The sequence below is a fragment of the Taudactylus pleione genome, unplaced genomic scaffold (assembly GCF_031769625.1).
Source record: "Taudactylus pleione unplaced genomic scaffold, aTauple2 ptg002403l, whole genome shotgun sequence".
In the NCBI taxonomy this organism is placed as follows: domain Eukaryota; kingdom Metazoa; phylum Chordata; class Amphibia; order Anura; family Myobatrachidae; genus Taudactylus; species Taudactylus pleione.
In genome coordinates this window covers 67,079-87,159 of record NW_028286789.1, presented here as the reverse complement: position 1 = coordinate 87,159, position 20,081 = coordinate 67,079, and the positions used below count along the sequence as shown (strand labels likewise).

The window sequence follows — 20,081 nt, the reverse complement described above, 5'->3', positions numbered from 1 at the left end:
GTGTGACATTAGTAGGTGTGTGACATTAGTATGTAGGTGTGACATTAGTACGTAGGTGTGTGATATTAGTATGTAGGTGTGACATTAGTACGTAGGTGTGTGACATTAGAATGTAGGTGTGTGACATTAGTACGTAGGTGTGTGACATTAGTATATGTGTGACAGTAGTACGTAGGTGTGTGACATTAGTATGTATGTGACATAAGTAGGTGAGTGAAATTAGTACGTAGGTGCGTGATAGTAGCTATGTGTGTGACATTAGTAGGTAGGTGTGTGACATTAGTATATGTGTGACATTAGTCCGTAGCTGCGTGTGACATTAGTAGGGATGTATGCGTGTGACATTAGTACATAGGTGTGTGTGACATTAGTAGGTGTGTGACATTAGTAGGTGTGTGACATTAGTACGTAGGTGTGTGACATTAGTACGTGTGTGACATTAGTACGTAGGTGTGTGACATTAGTACGTAGGTGTGTGTGACATTAGTAGGTGTGTGACATTAGTACGTAGGTGTGTGACATTAGTACGTAGGTGTGACATTAGTATGTAGGTGTGACAGTATATGTGTGACATTAGTACGTAGGTGTGACATTAGTATGTAGGTGTGACAGTATATGTGTGACATTAGTATGTAGGTGTGACAGTATATGTGTGACATTAGTATGTAGGTGTGACAGTATATGTGTGACATTAGTACGTGTGTGACATTAGTAGGTAGGTGTATGACATTAGTACGTAGGTGTGTGACATTAGTAGGTGTGTGACATTAGTATGTAGGTGTGACATTAGTACGTAGGTGTGTGATATTAGTAAGTGTGTGACATTAGTAGATGTGTGACATTAGTACGTAGGTGTGTGACATTAGTACGTAGGTGTGACAGTAGTACGTAGGTGTGTGACAGTAGTACGTAGGTGTGTGTGACATTAGTACATACGTGTGACAGTAGTACGTAGGTGTGTGACAGTAGTATGTAGGTGTATGACATTAGTATGTAGGTGTGTGACATTAGTACGTAGGTGTGACAGTAGTACGTAGGTGTGTGACAGTAGTACGTAGGTGTGTGTGACATTAGTACATACGTGTGACAGTAGTACGTAGGTGTGACAGTAGTAGGTGTAGGTGTGTGACATTAGTAGGTATGTGTGTGTGTGTGACATTAGTACATAGGTGTGTGACATTAGTATGTAGGTATGTGACATTAGTACGTAGATGTGACATTAGTATGTAGGTGTGTGACATTAGTATGTACAGTAGGTGTGTGACAGTATATGTGTGACATTAGTACGTAGGTGTGTGACACTAGTACGTAGGTGTGTGACATTAGTATATGTGTGATATTAGTACGAAGGTGTGTGACAGTAGTACGTAGGTGTGTGACAGTAGTAGGTGTAGGTGTGACATTAGTAGGTGTGTGACATTAGTAGTTTTGTGACATTAGTATGTAGGTGACACATTAGTAGGTAGGTGACACATTAGTAGGTAGGTGACACATTAGTAGGTAGGTGACATTAGTACGTAGGTGTGTGATATTAGTACGTAGGTGTGACAGTAGTACGTAGGTGTGTGATATTAGTCCGTAGGTGTGACATTAGTACATAGGTGCGTGACATTAGTACGTAGGTGTGTGACAGTAGTATGTAGGTGTGTGACATTAGTATGTAGGTGTGTGACATTAGTACGTAGGTGTGTGACAGTAGTATGTAGGTGTGTGACATTAGTAGGTGTGTGACATTAGTACGTAGGTGTGTGACATTAGTAGGTAGGTGACACATTAGTAGGTAGGTGACACATTAGTAGGTAGGTGACATTAGTACGTAGGTGTGTGACATTAGTACATAGGTGCGTGACATTAGTACGTAGGTGTGTGAAAGTAGTAGGTATGTGTGTGACAGTAGTATGTAGGTGTGTGACATTAGTATGTAGGTGTGTGACAGTAGTATGTAGGTATGTGTGACATTAGTATGTAGGTGTGTGACAGTAGTATGTAGGTGTGTGACAGTAGTATGTATGTGACATAAGTAGGTGAGTGACATTAGTACGTAGGTGCGTGACAGTAGTATGTAGGTGTGTGACTAGTACGTAGGTGAGTGACAGTAGTATGTAGGTGTGTGACTAGTACGTAGGTGTGTGACATTAGTATGTATGTGACATAAGTAGGTGAGTGAAATTAGTACGTAGGTGCGTGACAGTAGTATATAGGTGTGTGACATTAGTACGTAGGTGTGTGACAGTAGTATATAGGTGTGTGACATTAGTACGTAGGTGTGTGACATTAGTAGGTAGGTGTGTGACATTAGTATATGTGTGACATTAGTCCGTAGCTGCGTGTGACATTAGTAGGGATGTATGTGTGTGACATTAGTACGTAGGTGTGACAATAGTACATAGGTGTGTGACATTAGTACATAGGTGTGTGTGACATTAGTAGGTGTGTGACATTAGTACGTAGGTGTGTGACATTAGTATGTAGGTGTGTGACATTAGTACGTAGGTGTGTGACATTAGTATGTAGGTGTGTGACATTAGTATGTAGGTGTGTGACATTAGTATATGTGTGACAGTAGTACGTAGGTGTGTGACATTAGTAGGTGTGACATTAGAAGGTGTGTGACATTAGTATGTAGGTGTGTGACATTAGTACGTGGGTGTGTGATATTAGTAAGTAGGTGTGACATTAGTAGGTGTGTGATATTAGTAAGTAGGTGTGTGATATTAGTAAGTAGGTGTGACATTAGTAGGTGTGTGATATTAGTAAGTAGGTGTGACATTAGTACGTAGGTGTGTGACTAGTACGTAGGTGTGTGACATTAGTATGTATGTGACATAAGTAGGTGAGTGAAATTAGTACGTAGGTGCGTGACAGTAGTATATAGGTGTGTGACATTAGTACGTAGGTGTGTGACAGTAGTAGGTAGGTGTGTGACATTAGTACGTAGGTGTGTGACAGTAGTAGGTAGGTGTGTGACATTAGTCCGTAGCTGCGTGTGACATTAGTAGGGATGTATGTGTGTGACATTAGTACGTAGGTGTGACATTAGTACATAGGTGTGTGACATTAGTACATAGGTGTGTGTGACATTAGTAGGTGTGTGACATTAGTAGGTGTGTGACATTAGTAGGTAGGTGTGTGACATTAGTATGTAGGTGTGTGACATTAGTACGTAGGTGTGTGACATTAGTATATGTGTGACAGTAGTACGTGGGTGTGTGACATTAGTAGGTGTGACATTAGAAGGTGTGTGACATTAGTACGTAGGTGTGTGACATTAGTATGTAGGTGTGTGACATTAGTACGTGGGTGTGTGATATTAGTAAGTAGGTGTGACATTAGTAGGTGTGTGATATTAGTAAGTAGGTGTGTGATATTAGTAAGTAGGTGTGACATTAGTACGTAGGTGTGTGACTAGTATGTATGTGACATAAGTAGGTGAGTGAAATTAGTACGTAGGTGCGTGATAGTAGCTATGTGTGTGACAGTAGTAGGTAGGTGTGTGACATTAGTAGGTAGGTGTGTGACATTAGTCCGTAGCTGCGTGCGACATTAGTAGGGATGTATGCGTGTAACATTAGTACGTAGGTGTGTGTGACATTAGTAGGTGTGTGACATTAGTAGGTGTGTGACATTAGTACGTAGGTGACATTAGTACGTAGGTGTGTGACATTAGTACGTAGGTGTGTGACATTAGTATGTAGGTGTGACATTAGTACGTAGGTGTGTGACATTAGAATGTAGGTGTGTGATATTAGTACGTAGGTGTGTGACATTAGTACGTAGGTGTGACATTAGTATGTAGGTGTGACATTAGTATGTAGGTGTGACAGTATATGTGTGACATTAGTACGTAGGTGTGACATTAGTACGTAGGTGTGTGACATTAGTACGTGTGTGACATTAGTACGTAGGTGTGTGATATTAGTACGTAGGTGCAACATTAGTACGTAGATGTGACAGTAGTACGTAGGTGTGTGACATTAGTAGGTAGGTGTATGACATTAGTACGTGTGTGACATTAGTAGGTAGGTGTATGACATTAGTACGTAGGTGTGTGACATTAGTATGTAGGTGTGACATTAGTAGATGTGTGACATTAGTACGTAGGTGTGTGATATTAGTAAGTAGGTGTGTGATATTAGTAGATGTATGACATTAGTATGTAGGTGTGTGATATTAGTAAGTAGGTGTGTGACATTAGTACGTAGGTGTGTGACAGTAGTACGTAGGTGTGTGTGACATTAGTACATACGTGTGACAGTAGTACGTAGGTGTGTGACAGTAGTAGGTGTAGGTGTGTGACATTAGTAGGTATGTGTGTGTGTGTGACATTAGTACATAGGTGTGTGACATTAGTATGTAGGTATGTGACATTAGTACGTAGATGTGACATTAGTATGTACAGTAGGTGTGTGACAGTATATGTGTGACATTAGTACGTAGGTGTGTGACATTAGTACGTAGGTGTGTGACATTAGTAAGTAGGTGTGCGTGACATTAGTACGTAGGTGTGCGTGACATTAGTACGTAGGTGTGCGTGACATTAGTATATGTGTGACATTAGTACGAAGGTGTGTGACAGTAGCATATGTGTGACATTAGTACGAAGGTGTGTGACATTAGTATGTAGGTATGTGACATTAGTACGTAGGTGTGACACTAGTAGGTATGTGTGTGACATTAGTATGTAGGTGTGTGACATTAGTATGTACAGTAGGTGTGTGACAGTATATGTGTGACATTAGTACGTAGGTGTGTGACATTAGTATGTGTGTGACATTAGTAGGTAGGTGACACATTAGTACGTAGGTGTGCATGACATTAGTACGTAGGTGTGTGACATTAGTATATGTGTGACATTAGTACGAAGGTGTGTGACAGTAGTACGTAGGTGTGTGACATTAGTACGTAGGTGTGTGACATTAGTATATGTGTGACATTAGTACGAAGGTGTGTGACAGTAGTAGGTGTAGGTGTGACATTAGTAGGTGTGTGACATTAGTACGTAGGTGTGTGACATTAGTACGTAGGTGTGATATTAGTACGTAGGTGTGTGACATTAGTACGTAGGTGTGACATTAGTACGTAGGTGCGTGACAGTAGTATATAGGTGTGTGACATTAGTAGGTGTGTGACATTAGTAGGTAGGTGTGTGACATTAGTATGTAGGTGTGTGACATTAGTATATGTGTGACAGTAGTACGTAGGTGTGTGACATTAGTAGGTGTGTGACATTAGTACGTAGGTGTGTGATATTAGTAAGTAGGTGTGTGACATTAGTCCGTAGCTGCGTGTGACATTAGTAGGGATGTATGTGTGTGACATTAGTACGTAGGTGTGTGACATTAGTACATAGGTGTGTGACATTAGTACGTAGGTATGTGACATTAGTATGTAGGTGTGTGACATTAGTATATGTGTGACATTAGTAGGTGTGTGACATTAGTACGTAGGTGTGTGACATTAGTAAGTAGGTGTGTGACATTAGTACGTAGGTGTGTGACATTAGTACGTAGGTGTGTGACATTAGTATGTGTGTGACATTAGTACGTAGGTGTGTGACATTAGTATGTGTGTGACATTAGTAGGTAGGTGACACATTAGTACGTAGGTGTGTGACATTAGTACGTAGGTGTGCATGACATTAGTACGTAGGTGTGACACTAGTACGTAGGTGTGTGACATTAGTATATGTGTGACATTAGTACGAAGGTGTGTGACAGTAGTACGTAGGTGTGTGACAGTAGTAGGTGTAGGTGTGACAATAGTAGGTGTGTGATATTAGTACGTAGGTGTGACAGTAGTACGTAGGTGTGTGATATTAGTATGTAGGTGTGTGACATTAGTACGTAGGTGTGTGACATTAGTACGTAGGTGTGTGACATTAGTACGTAGGTGTGTGACATTAGTACGTAGGTGTGTGATATTAGTACGTAGGTGTGTGACATTAGTACGTAGGTGCATGACAGTAGTACGTAGGTGCGTGACAGTAGTATATAGGTGTGTGACATTAGTAGGTAGGTGTGTGACATTAGTAGGGATGTATGTGTGTGACATTAGTACGTAGGTGTGTGACATTAGTACATAGGTGTGTGACATTAGTAGGTGTGTGACATTAGTAGGTGTGTGACTTTAGTAGGTAGGTGTGTGACATTAGTACGTAGGTGTGTGACATTAGTATATGTGTGACATTAGTAGGTGTGACATTAGTAGGTGTGTTACATTAGTATGTAGGTGTGACATTAGTACGTAGGTGTGTGATATTAGTAAGTAGGTGTGTGATATTAGTACGTGTGTGACATTAGTACGTAGGTGTGTGATATTAGTAAGTAGGTGTGTGATATTAGTAAGTAGGTGTGTGTGATATTAGTAAGTAGGTGCAACATTAGTACGTAGATGTGACAGTAGTACGTAGGTGTGTGTGACATTAGTACGTAGGTGTGTGTGACAATACTACGTAGGTGTGTGACAGTAGTACGTAGGTGTGTGACAGTAGTACGTAGGTGTGTGACATTAGTATGTATGTGACATAAGTAGGTGTGTGACATTAGTATGTAGGTGTGTGACATTAGTATGTAGGTGTGTGACATTAGTACGTAGGTGTGACATTAGTACGTAGGTGTGTGATATTAGTACGTAGGTGTGTGACATTAGTACGTAGGTGTGACATTAGTACGTAGGTGTGTGATATTAGTACGTAGGTGTGACAGTATATGTGTGACATTAGTACGTAGGTGTGACATTAGTACGTAGGTGTGTGATATTAGTACGTAGGTGTGTGACATTAGTACGTAGGTGTGTGTGACATTAGTACGTAGGTGTGTGATATTAGTAAGTAGGTGTGTGATATTAGTACGTAGGTGTGTGATATTAGTAAGTAGGTGTGTGATATTAGTACATAGGTGTGTGACATTAGTACGTGTGTGACATTAGTACGTGTGTGACATTAGTACGTAGGTGTGTGATATTAGTAAGTAGGTGTGTGATATTAGTACGTAGGTGTGTGATATTGGTACGTAGGTGTGTGATATTAGTACGTAGGTGTGTGATATTAGTACGTAGGTGTGTGACATTAGTATGTAGGTGTGTGACATTAGTACGTAGGTGTGTGATATTAGTACGTAGGTGCATGACAGTAGTACGTAGGTGCGTGACAGTAGTACGTAGGTGCGTGACAGTAGTATATAGGTGTGTGACATTAGTAGGTAGGTGTGTGACATTAGTAAATGTGTGACATTAGTCCGTAGCTGCGTGTGACATTAGTAGGGATGTATGTGTGTGACATTAGTACGTAGGTGTGTGACATTAGTACATAGGTGTGTGACATTAGTAGGTGTGTGACATTAGTAGGTGTGTGACTTTAGTAGGTAGGTGTGTGACATTAGTACGTGTGTGACTTTAGTAGGTAGGTGTGTGACATTAGTACGTAGGTGTGTGACATTAGTATATGTGTGACAGTAGTACGTAGGTGTGTGACATTAGTAGGTGTGTGACATTAGTATGTAGGTGTGACATTAGTAAGTAGGTGTGACATTAGTAGGTGTGTGATATTAGTAAGTAGGTGCAACATTAGTACGTAGATGTGACAGTAGTACGTAGGTGTGTGTGACAGTACTACGTAGGTGTGTGACAGTAGTACGTAGGTGTGTGACATTAGTATGTATTTGACATAAGTAGGTGTGTGACAGTAGTATGTGTGTGACATTAGAATGTAGGTGTGTGACATTAGTACGTAGGTGTGTGACATTAGTATGTAGGTGTGTGACATTAGTACGTAGGTGTGTGACATTAGTACGTAGGTGTGACATTAGTACGTAGGTGTGTGATATTAGTACGTAGGTGTGACATTAGTATGTAGGTGTGACAGTATATGTGTGACATTAGTACGTAGGTGTGACATTAGTACGTAGGTGTGTGATATTAGTACGTAGGTGTGACATTAGTATGTAGGTGTGTGACATTAGTACGTAGGTGTGTGTGACATTAGTACGTAGGTGTGTGATATTAGTAAGTAGGTGTGTGATATTAGTACGTAGGTGTGTGACATTAGTACGTGTGTGACATTAGTACGTAGGTGTGTGATATTAGTAAGTAGGTGTGTGATATTAGTAAGTAGGTGCAACATTAGTACGTAGATGTGACAGCAGTAGGTAGGTGTATGACATTAGTACGTGTGTGACATTAGTACGTAGGTGCAACATTAGTACGTAGATGTGACATTAGTAGGTAGGTGTATGACATTAGTACGTGTGTGACATTAGTACGTAGGTCTGTGACATTAGTAGGTGTGTGATATTAGTAAGTAGGTGTGACAGTAGTACGTAGGTGTGTGACAGTAGTACGTAGGTGTGTGTGACATTAGTACATACGTGTGACAGTAGTACGTAGGTGTGTGACATTAGTACGTAGGTGTATGACATTAGTACGTGTGTGACATTAGTACGTAGGTGTGTGACATTAGTAGGTGTGTGACATTAGTACGTAGGTGTGTGATATTAGTATGTAGGTGTGTGACATTAGTAGGTGTGTGACATTAGTACGTAGGTGTGTGACATTAGTACGTAGGTGTGTGACAGTAGTACGTAGGTGTGTGTGACATTAGTACATACGTGTGACAGTAGTAGGTGTAGGTGTGTGACAGTAGTAGGTAGGTGTGTGACATTAGTACATAGGTGTGTGACATTTGTATGTAGATATGTGACATTAGTACGTAGGTGTGACATTAGTATGTAGGTGTGTGACATTAGAATGTACAGTAGGTGTGTGACAGTATATGTGTGACATTAGCACGTAGGTGTGTGACAGTAGTAGGTATGTGTGTGTGTGACAGTATGTAGGTGTGTGACATTAGTATGTAGGTGTGTGACATTAGTACGTAGGTGTGACATTAGTAGGTACAGGTGTGTGACATTAGTATATGTGTGACATTAGTACGTAGGTGTGTGACATTAGTACGTAGGTGCGTGTGACATTAGTATGTAGGTGTGACACTAGTACGTAGGTGTGCGACATTAGTACGTAGGTGTGCGACATTAGTATATGTGTGACAGTAGGACGTAGGTGTGTGACATTAGTAGGTGTGTTACATTAGTATGTAGGTGTGTGACATTAGTACGTAGGTGTGTGATATTAGTAAGTAGGTGGGTGACATTAGTACGTAGGTATGACATTAGTACGTAGGTGTGTGACAGTAGTACGTAGGTGTGTGACAGTAGTACGTAGGTGTGTGACATTAGTACGTAGGTATGATATTAGTACGTAGGTGTGTGACAGTAGTACGTAGGTGTGTGACATTAGTAAGTAGGTGCAACATTAGTACATAGGTTTGACAGTAGTACGTAGGTGTGTGATAGTAGTATGTAGGTGTGTGATATTAGTACGTAGGTGTGACAGTAGTACGTAGGTGTGTGTGACATTAGTATGTGTGACATTAGTACGTAAGTGTGTGACTCTCTATGTGTGTGACATTAGTAGGTGTGTGACTCTCTGTGTGTGTGACATTAGTACGTAGGTGTGACAGTAGTACGTAGGTGTGTGACATTAGTATGTAGGTGTGTGATATTAGTAGGTGTGTGACATTAGTACGTGTGTGACATTAGTACGTAGGTGTGTGACATTAGTACGTGTGTTACATTAGTACGTAGGTGTGTGACATTAGTATGTAGGTGTGTGACATTAGTACGTAGGTGTGACAGTAGTACGTAGGTGTGTGATATTAGTCAGTAGGTGCGTGACATTAGTAGGTATGTGTGTGTGTGACATTAGTATGTAGGTGTGTGACATTAGTACGTAGGTGTGACACTAGTAGGTATGTGTGTGACTTTAGTACGTAGGTGTGTGACAGTAGTACGTAGGTGTGTGATATTAGTAAGTAGGTGTGACATTAGTACGTAGGTGTGACAGTAGTACGTAGGTGTGTGATATTAGTCAGTAGGTGCGTGACATTAGTAGGTATGTGTGTGTGTGACATTAGTATGTAGGTGTGTGACATTAGTACGTAGGTGTGACACTAGTAGGTATGTGTGTGACATTAGTACGTAGGTGTGTGACAGTAGTACGTAGGTGTGTGATATTAGTAAGTAGGTGTGACATTAGTACGTAGGTGTGACACTAGTAGGTATGTGTGTGACATTAGTACGTAGGTGTGACAGTAGTACGTAGGTGTGTGACAGTAGTACGTAGGTGTGTGTGACATTAGTATGTGTGACATTAGTACGTAAGTGTGTGACTATGTGTGTGACATTAGTACATAGGTGTGAGACATTAGTAGGTGTGTTACTATGTGTGTGACATTACTACGTAGGTGTGTGACTCTCTATGTGTGTGATAGTAATTCCTGTGTGGGTGAGGTCACAGTCGGCGTCTCTAGGGCACTGAGTGGTGATTTGCTGCGTCTGCGATGTGAATAAGATGCAATAAACAACGAGACTTTACACTACACCTCTCAGACCAGCTCTCCCACCTAATGACACATTAAGGGCACATCTGTACTGGGGAGGGGGCAGGTAGCTCAGTGTACAAGCACCTCCTCCCCAGCACCTGCACATCCCATGGCGTAGAGCAGGGCGACACCAATTATAGTGACAGGTGGCTGATGAGCTAATGATAGCAGCTGTGACATGGGGGTCCCCAGCCACTTGTCACAAGGACTAAGCGGGTGGAACCCCAATTCCATCCGTCATACCCTTAGATTCTCAAACACCAGGTTACCCTCTTCCCCGCCAGATGTTACCCTAGGACTACAGTACCTGTGATATTTCTGATTATCTTAGCTGTGAATCCTGGAAGCAGTAGTGTTTTCTAGGGCATGCTGGTAGCAGTAGTGCAGCCACCCACTACCCCCTCCCATTTACTGACATCCTGGGTATCGGGGGCTCCAGCTTTTCTTTACTAAGACCGTGTGCTCCTGTCCTGTGCTGAGACCCTGTGCTCCTGTTCTGTGCTGAGACCCCTGTGCTCCTGTCCCGTGTGCTGAGACCCCTGTGCTCCTGTCCAGTGCTGAGACCCCTGTGCTCCTGTCCTGTGCTGAGACCCCTGTGCTCCTGTCCTGTGCTGAGACCCCTGTGCTCCTGTTCTGTGCTGAGACCCCTGTGCTCCTGTTCTATGCTGAGACCCCTGTGCTCCTGTTCTGTGCTAAGACCCCTGTGCTCCTGTTCTGTGCTGAGACCCCTGTGCTCCTGTTCTGTGCTAAGACCCCTGTGCTCCTGTCTTGTGCTAAGACCCTGTGCTGAGACCCGTGCTCCTGTTCTGTGCTAAGACCCCTGTGCTCCTGTTCTGTGCTGAGACCCCTGTGCTCCTGTTCTGTGCTGAGACCCCTGTGCTCCTGTCCTGTGCTCCTGTTCTGTGCTGAGACCCCTGTGCTCCTGTTCTGTGCTGAGACCCCTGTGCTCCTGTTCTGTGCTGAGACCCCTGTGCTCCTGTTCTGTGCTGAGACCCCTGTGCTCCTGTTCTGTGCTGAGACCCCTGTGCTCCTGTCCTGTGCTGAGACCCCTGTGCTCCTGTTCTGTGCTGAGACCCCTGTGCTCCTGTTCTGTGCTGAGACCCCTGTGCTCCTGTTCTGTGCTGAGACCCCTGTGCTCCTGTTCTGTGCTGAGACCCCTGTGCTCCTATTCTGTGCTGAGACCCCTGTGCTCCTGTACTGTGCTGAGACCCCTGTGCTCCTATTCTGTGCCGAGACCCCTGTGCTCCTGTTCTGTGCTGAGACCCCTGTGCTCCTGTTCTGTGCTGAGACCCCTGTGCTCCTGTTATGTGCTGAGACCCCTGTGCTCCCGTTCTGTGCTGAGACCCCTGTGCTCCCGTTCTGTGCTGAGACCCCTGTGCTCCCGTTCTGTGCTGAGACCCCTGTGCTCCCGTTCTGTGCTGAGACCCCTGTGCTCCCGTTCTGTGCTGAGACCCCTGTGCTCCCGTTCTGTGCTGAGACCCCTGTGCTCCCGTTCTGTGCTGAGACCCCTGTGCTCCCGTTCTGTGCTGAGACCCCTGTGCTCCCGTTCTGTGCTGAGACCCCTGTGCTCCCGTTCTGTGCTGAGACCCCTGTGCTCCCGTTCTGTGCTGAGACCCCTGTGCTCCTGTTCTGTGCTGAGACCCCTGTGCTCCTGTTCTGTGCTGAGACCCCTGTGCTCCTGTTCTGTGCTGAGACCCCTGTGCTCCTGTTCTGTGCTGAGACCCCTGTGCTCCTGTTCTGTGCTAAGACCCCTGTGCTCCTGTTCTGTGCTGAGACCCCTGTGCTCCTGTTCTGTGCTGAGACACCTGTGCTCCTGTCCTAAGACCCCTGTGCTCCTGTCCTGTGCTGAGACCCCTGTGCTCCTGTTCTGTGCTAAGACCCCCGCGCTCCTGTCCTGTGCTCCTGTTTTGTGCTGAGACCCCTGTGCTCCTGTTCTGTGCTGAGACCCCTGTGCTCCTGTCCTATGCTAAGACCCCTGTGCTCCTGTCCTGTGCTGAGACCCCTGTGCTCCTGTTCTGTGCTGAGACCCCTGTGCTCCTGTTCTGTGCTAAGACCCCTTTGCTCCTGTTCTGTGCTGAGACCCCTGTGCTCCTGTTCTGTGCTAAGACCCCTGTGCTCCTGTTCTGTGCTGAGACACCTGTGCTCCTGTCCTAAGACCCCTGTGCTCCTGTCCTGTGCTGAGACCCCTGTGCTCCTGTTCTGTGCTAAGACCCCCGCGCTCCTGTCCTGTGCTCCTGTTCTGTGCTGAGACCCCTGTGCTCCTGTTCTGTGCTGAGACCCCTGTGCGCCTGTCCTGTGCTGAGACCCCTGTGCTCCTGTTCTGTGCTAAGACCCCTGTGCTCCTGTTCTGTGCTAAGACCCCTGTGCTCCAGATCTGTGCTGAGACCCCTGTGCTCCTGTTCTGTGCTGAGACCCTGTGCTCCTGTTCTGTGATGAGACCCCTGTGCTCCTGTACTGTGCTAAGACCCCTGTGCTCCTGTTCTGTGCTAAGACCCCTGTGCTCCTGTTCTGTGCGAAGACCCCTGTGCTCCTGTTCTGTGCTAAGACCCCTGTGCTGAGACCCAGTGCTCCTGTTCTGTGCTGAGACCCCTGTGCTCCTGTTCTGTGCTGAGACCCCTGTGCTCCTGTTCTGTGCTGAGACCCCTGTGCTCCTGTCCTGTGCTGAGACCCCTGTGCTCCTGTTCTGTGCTAAGACCCCTGTGCTCCTGTTCTGTGCTAAGACCCCTGTGCTCCTGTTCTGTGCTAAGACCCCTGTGCTCCTGTTCTGTGCTAAGACCCCTGTGCTCCTGTTCTGTGCTAAGACCCCTGTGCTCCTGTTCTGTGCTAAGACCCCTGTGCTCCTGTTCTGTGCTAAGACCCCTGTGCTCCTGTCTTAAGACCCCTGTGCTCCTGTTCTGTGCTGAGACCCCTGTGCTCCTGTTCTGTGCTAAGACCCTGTGCTCCTGTTCTGTGCTGAGACCCCTGTGCTCCTGTTCTGTGCTGAGACCCCTGTGCTCCTGTTCTGTGCTGAGACCCCTGTGCTCCTGTTCTGTGCTAAGACTCCTGTGCTCCTGTTCTGTGCAGAGACCCTTGTGCTCCTGTTCTGTGCTGAGACCCCTGTGCTCCTGTTCTGTGCTAAGACCCTGTGCTCCTGTTCTGTGCTGAGACCCCTGTGCTCCTGTTCTGTGCTAACACCCCTGCGCTCCTGTTCTGTGCTAAGACCCCTGCGCTCCTGTTCTGTGCTAAGACCCCTGCGCTCCTGTTCTGTGCTAAGACCCCTGTGCTCCTGTCCTAAGACCCCCGCGCTCCTGTCCTGTGCTAACACCCTGTGCTCCTGTACTGTGCTCCTGTTCTGTGCTGAGACCCCTGTGCTCCTGTTCTGTGCTAAGACCCCTGTGCTCCTGTTCTGTGCTGAGACCCCTGTGCTCCTGTTCTGTGCTGAGACCCCTGTGCTCCTGTTCTGTGCTGAGACCCCTGTGCTCCTGTTCTGTGCTAAGACCCCTGTGCTCCTGTTCTGTGCTAAGACCCCTGTGCTCCTGTCCTGTGCTGAGACCCCTGTGCTCCTGTTCTGTGCTGAGACCCCTGCGCTCCTGTCCTGAGACCCCTGTGCTCTTGTTCTGTGCTAAGACCCCTGTGCTCCTGTTCTGTGCTGAGACCCCTGTGCTCCTGTTCTGTGCTGAGACCCCTGTGCTCCTGTTCTGTGCTGAGACCCCTGTGCTCCTGTTCTATGCTGAGACCCCTGTGCTCCTGTTCTGTGCTAAGACCCCTGTGCTCCTGTTCTGTGCTGAGACCCCTGTGCTCCTGTTCTGTGCTAAGACCCCTGTGCTCCTGTCTTGTGCTAAGACCCTGTGCTGAGACCCCTGTGCTCCTGTTCTGTGCTAAGACCCCTGTGCTCCTGTTCTGTGCTGAGACCCCTGTGCTCCTGTTCTGTGCTAAGACCCTGTGCTCCTGTTCTGTGCTCCTGTTCTGTGCTGAGACCCCTGTGCTCCTGTTCTGTGCTGAGACCCCTGTGCTCCTGTTCTGTGCTGAGACCCCTGTGCTCCTGTCCTGTGCTGAGACCCCTGTGCTCCTGTTCTGTGCTGAGACCCCTGTGCTCCTGTTCTGTGCTGAGACCCCTGTGCTCCTGTTCTGTGCTGAGACCCCTGTGCTCCTGTTCTGTGCTGAGACCCCTGTGCTCCTGTTCTGTGCTAAGACCCCTGTGCTCCTGTTCTGTGCTAAGACCCCTGTGCTCCTGTTCTGTGCTGAGACCCTGTGCTCCTGTCCTGTGCTGAGACCCCTGTGCTCCTGTTCAGTGCTGAGACCCCTGTGCTCCTGTTCTGTGCTGAGACCCCTGTGCTCCTGTTCTGTGCTGAGACACCTGTGCTCCTGTCCTAAGACCCCTGTGCTCCTGTCCTGTGCTGAGACCCCTGTGCTCCTGTTCTGTGCTAAGACCCCCGCGCTCCTGTCCTGTGCTCCTGTTTTGTGCTGAGACCCCTGTGCTCCTGTTCTGTGCTGAGACCCCTGTGCTCCTGTCCTATGCTAAGACCCCTGTGCTCCTGTCCTGTGCTGAGACCCCTGTGCTCCTGTTCTGTGCTGAGACCCCTGTGCTCCTGTTCTGTGCTAAGACCCCTTTGCTCCTGTTCTGTGCTGAGACCCCTGTGCTCCTGTTCTGTGCTAAGACCCCTGTGCTCCTGTTCTGTGCTGAGACACCTGTGCTACTGTCCTAAGACCCCTGTGCTCCTGTCCTGTGCTGAGACCCCTGTGCTCCTGTTCTGTGCTAAGACCCCCGCGCTCCTGTCCTGTGCTCCTGTTCTGTGCTGAGACCCCTGTGCTCCTGTTCTGTGCTGAGACCCCTGTGCGCCTGTCCTGTGCTGAGACCCCTGTGCTCTTGTTCTGTGCTAAGACCCCTGTGCTCCTGTTCTGTGCTGAGACCCCTGTGCTCCTGTTCTGTGCTAAGACCCCTGTGCTCCTGTTCTGTGCTGAGACCCCTGTGCTCCTGTCCTGTGCTGAGACCCCTGTGCTCCTGTTCTGTGCTGAGACCCCTGTGCTCCTGTTCTGTGCTGAGACCCCTGCGCTCCTGTCCTGAGACCCCTGCGCTCCTGTCCTGCGTTGCAGCTACAGGATGAGATTTCTCGCAAACTCAGCAACGTGGCAGCTACAGAAGGTTCCTAGGTGGGTGCGTTTCACCAACAGCCGATTGGGCGTTACTGGGTGGCTAAGGAGCATTTGCACATGAGGAGCGTTCCACGGGTATATGTTGGCTAAATTGCACATATGCATATTGCTCGCCATTCCCTGATGCATCTTCTGCAGGTATGGGGCAGGTGTAAGTGCCGTTACTAATGACCACAGATGCTCTCACAGTTACAGGGCTCAGGGGGTAGATAATGGTAATTGCTCTATAAATAATCCAGGATGGCGCCAGCTGGCCGGAGCGAAGTCCCAAGAGGGTGGAGCCTGACGGGTCTATAGAAGTGATAGCAGGTGGGCGACACCATGTGAGCCGACTGCAGACTCGGCCTAACTCCTGTCCAGTTACAGAGAATCAGCCTTTCCAAAGGGAGACGTGGATCTAGGCCGGTATCCAATTAGCCACGATAAATCAGCGCAGCTAATTACCTCGCCCGGGGCTATCCAAATAGCGGGGCGATGCCGGCACTTCTAGGGGATTTTGTTTCACCTGCATCAGGCAGGCGACACCAGATCTATAAGAAGCCATTTTTCTCCCGATCGCGGCAGTGAAAATACATACAGTAGGTCCACGAATTTTCGCTGATCCTATGTGTTTTCGTGACAAAAACTGAAAATTTTCAGACAAGAAAAAAAAAATGGGGGGGGGGGGGGAAGTTTAATTGGACACCACGAAAAAAAACATTGGCGGAAAAAACTTGTTTTTATGCGTCCGAAAATTTTTGGGAGCTAATTGGATACTGACACTCGGTCTCCATAGGACAAGCAGAAGTTTAAACATGGAGGAGACCACCACATCCATCTTTGTAACCTAGGACTGAGACACCACTGCCAGCGCCCGTACATGCTCTCACACCGCCACTGGCAGCGCCCGTACACGCTCTCACACCACCACTGCCAGCGCCCGAACACGCTCTCACACCGATTGGTGCCTCTTTAGACCATGGGTCGCGCCATGGAACCTTGCACTAGCCCTACGCCTGAGCGCGCTCCTCTATCCGAGCACGTTCTCCTCTGTGTGCGTCTGTGTACACAACCAATGTCAGCGACACGCCCTCTGCGACTCCCTCATAACACGCCCATAAGTCAGATCCTCTCCATGCATTTGCTAAGCCACCTGCCAGTAATACGCAGCACTTTTCCAAGACATTTGTCACCGCGAGCCTCCGTCACAATGGCGCCTTTGTGCGTTACGCTCTGTGTCAGGCATGCGCCGCAGGAGTTCTCAGGGATTTTCGCACATGCACAGTGGCAAAGAAAATTGCGCAACTATGTGAACATCGTCATTGCATGTGGCTCTGAATCAGACCACAAATGCGCTACGGAAAGTCGCACGAGGCCGATAGCTTCGGTATGGTGCACTCTCTTCCCGGTACTGGGGTAGTGACTCCACCCACCTCGGCCGCAGTCATGTGACAGGAGACTGAGATGTTGCTGCCTTTCTATGTGCGTTAGGTGCATGTACGCTCTGTGTTACCCATAAATATACATAGACTGCGCTTCCTGCTATACCTGCCTAGGTGTGGGGCCCTATTCTGGTAGTAGTAGGGGCCCGTGCCTATAACACGGAGGCGCTGCACTGAGGGAGGCACACACCAGGACCCCTCCTAGCATGTGCACAGGTGGTGAGACGGAACCCTGCCCCCTGAGCCATGACGGGAACCACACAGCTGCCGTCAGGCGCGGACGGCCAGGACTTTTCTTACTCGCTGTAGACTGTTCCAAACTTGCTTTAGCAAAGGAGTTAATGTCTCTGTCCTCTTTATGTCGGGCATACACGGGATGAGCCGCAAGACTATTGTCCAGTTTGACAACACGATTGCTGTCCACGGTGGACAAGATCCGTTGAGTCGGTGCTTAGGCCAAGCAGCCAGATTGCTTCCAGGACCTGTTACAGTAGACCGAAGACGACACACCCGACCGCCCAAAACGCAGGACACTGGTCTCACTGGTTTCAGCTGTGTAATCATCAGGCAAGGTGTCCATTTTGGGACCACAAAATACAATAGTTGTCCAAAATGCCAGATGCCTTTTACTGCGTACCTCCAGGGGCTCCCGTGGCGGCCTTACTTCTCACATCGCCAACATGTCAGCTACATCTGCAGCTCGTCACTCATCCCATATAAACATTCAATCCCAAACCTGTACTGACCCCCCCCCCCCCGTAATCCCATTGACCCCCATCTTCTGTGATTTCCCATCAGGAGAAGCAGCTGCGGCAGAGTCACTGGGAAAAGGAACAGAAGAGTCGCAGCTTCATAAGGTGATTTATGCTCATTCCCATTCCCTAAATACTATTCCTCCTGGTCATCGCTGTAACGGGATGTTCTCTTACAGGTCGCTGTGTAATATGCTGCTGCAACTTCTCTGCTGGTACCTCAAAGTCTTCTTCATCTCTGGCTTCCTGCTCTTCTTCTTCTACTACCTGATGGAACTCATCCATACAAAGGACCCAAACTTCCTGAGGAGGAACATCGGCAGCGTCTGCTCTGCACAAACCATGGACATGATACAGGAGTTTCTACAGAAGCTTTTCCCGTCCTTCCTGGCGCTCAGCAGGCCGGGTGTAGTACCGCTATAAGTCCGCCCCAGGCACCTCTGACAAATAAACCACTTTCACAGGAGTCTAGTGTGGTTCCTTTCAGGTGGATTGGGGCTCACATGGCCACGTAAGGAAATACTTTGAGGAAAAACATATGGCCAGGGAAGTCAGGGAAACATCGGAGTTCTGCTTTGGCCCTGATGACGGAGAAGGTCTGATTCGGAGTCCTTGCCCCAGAAGAAGGTAAGGTATAGGAAGAATCACACATGGAGGATAGGGCGGTGTGATCTGGTGCAGACGGAGCAGCAGGCACTAAACGTCCAGGGCAGCAAGTGGTCGGGGGAACCTGGCAATTCGCTATTTAGGAGGAAGAATAAGATGAGTTGTCCATTTCTCTTTCTCCTACACAATTGGAGGAATCTCCCTGTGGGGTGCGGACCAATTCTGATTGTTTCAGATTATAGGCAGATTACAGGCAGGTCGCAGACTCTTCATCTATTACCAAAGGAGGATATGGCTAAATGGGAAACAGGACTTGAAGCCAGCACCTCTCACCTCACATTGACATGCAGGAAGGCTCCCGTAAGTACAGGAGACTATGTGCACCTTCAGGTACAAACTCCTAAATTAACACAAACATTTCTCAAAATGGCCATACCCGGAACTCAAACCCATCAGCTCTCACATTGCTTTCAGACACCTTACACATGGAGCTGTACGGCAAGGTGTGAGGCGAGCTGTGGGGAGTGGTGTGGGGCGAGGTGTAGATCCAGCAGGATGGGGGTACGGAGGCCTGATACAGAGGTACGAAGTTCTGCGATCACTTTAGTGTAGTCGTTTCTGCAACTTTATGCCAATATCATCCCTTCCCTCAGGGTACAGCTGTGCTTCTGTGTAAGGACTGGGACGCCCACTCCGAGCGTAATACCGCCTGGTACTTCATTAGATGCCATCATCGGTCGCACCATTGAAACCCGAACAAGCCCCATGGTTTGTGCAGATTCTCCTACTATGACCTCCGATGTGAGCGATTAAGAGTCTGTGTATGTAAATACTATAAGCGACACGCCCGTAAGTCACTGCCCAGGAACGCCCCGGCACTCCCATAACACGCCCATTAGACGGTCCATCCCCGTGCATCTGAAAAGCCACTTCCCAGGAATGCCCCCAACACTCCATAACACGCCCGTTAGACGGTCCATCCCCGTGCATCTGAATAGCCACCTCCCAGTCACTGCCCTAGGAACGCCCCCAACACTCCCATAACACGCCCATTAGACGGTCCATCCCCGTGCATCTGAAAGCCACCTCCCAGTCACTGCCCAGGAATGCCCCCGACACTCCCATAACACGCCCATTAGACGGTCCATCCCCGTGCATCTGAATAGCCACCTCCCAGTCACTGCACTAGGAATGCCCCCGACACTCCCATAACATGCCCATTAGACGGCCCATCCCCGTGCATCTGAATAGTCCCCTCCCAGTCACTCTCCCTGGAGCCAGGTTATGTACCACCAGGTTTCCTTCTGGTGGTTCCAGCGGGGCCCAGATGACATTGGTACTCAGACCTCCGGACCCTCTCCATCGATGCTCCCCTTCTGCTGCCTCAACGGCTGGATCTGTTATTTCAGGGTCCTTGTCTACACTCGGACTTGGATCATCTGTCTGACGGCGTGGCTCTTGAGACATCCCTCTTAAGATCTAAGGGATTTTTCTCGAGCACTAGTACAGACTATGCTCAGGGCGCATAAACCGGCTTACAGCTGGGTGACCTGGGAAACGTGAGCTGTGTGGGGTCCTGAGGACAGCGTTTGAGAACCAATGATCTAGTTTAAATCCAAGGGGGACTGCTCTATGCTGTTGTTCCTTCATAGCAAGTGACGTAATTACTAGCTCAGACAGTTTGATTGTACCATCTCTGAATATCCTTAAAACTTGGGCTGTAATCGTATAGTG

At 47.8% G+C, this 20,081-nt stretch overlaps 1 protein-coding gene across 1 annotated transcript in view; it reads left to right on the top strand.

Annotated features, from left to right (window-relative positions):
- The window catches only part of LOC148431349 (uncharacterized), a 64,726-nt gene extending 45,566 nt beyond the window's left edge, over positions 1 to 19,160 (top strand). Inside the window, exons 9-12 of the mRNA XM_088466076.1 lie at positions 17,788 to 17,846; positions 17,921 to 18,152; positions 18,229 to 18,368; positions 19,001 to 19,160. Of these exons, the coding sequence (XP_088322202.1) occupies positions 17,788 to 17,846; positions 17,921 to 18,152; positions 18,229 to 18,368; positions 19,001 to 19,160 (591 nt within the window). The remainder of the gene's footprint in view (positions 1 to 17,787; positions 17,847 to 17,920; positions 18,153 to 18,228; positions 18,369 to 19,000) is intronic.
- The last annotated feature ends 921 nt before the right edge of the window (positions 19,161 to 20,081 follow it).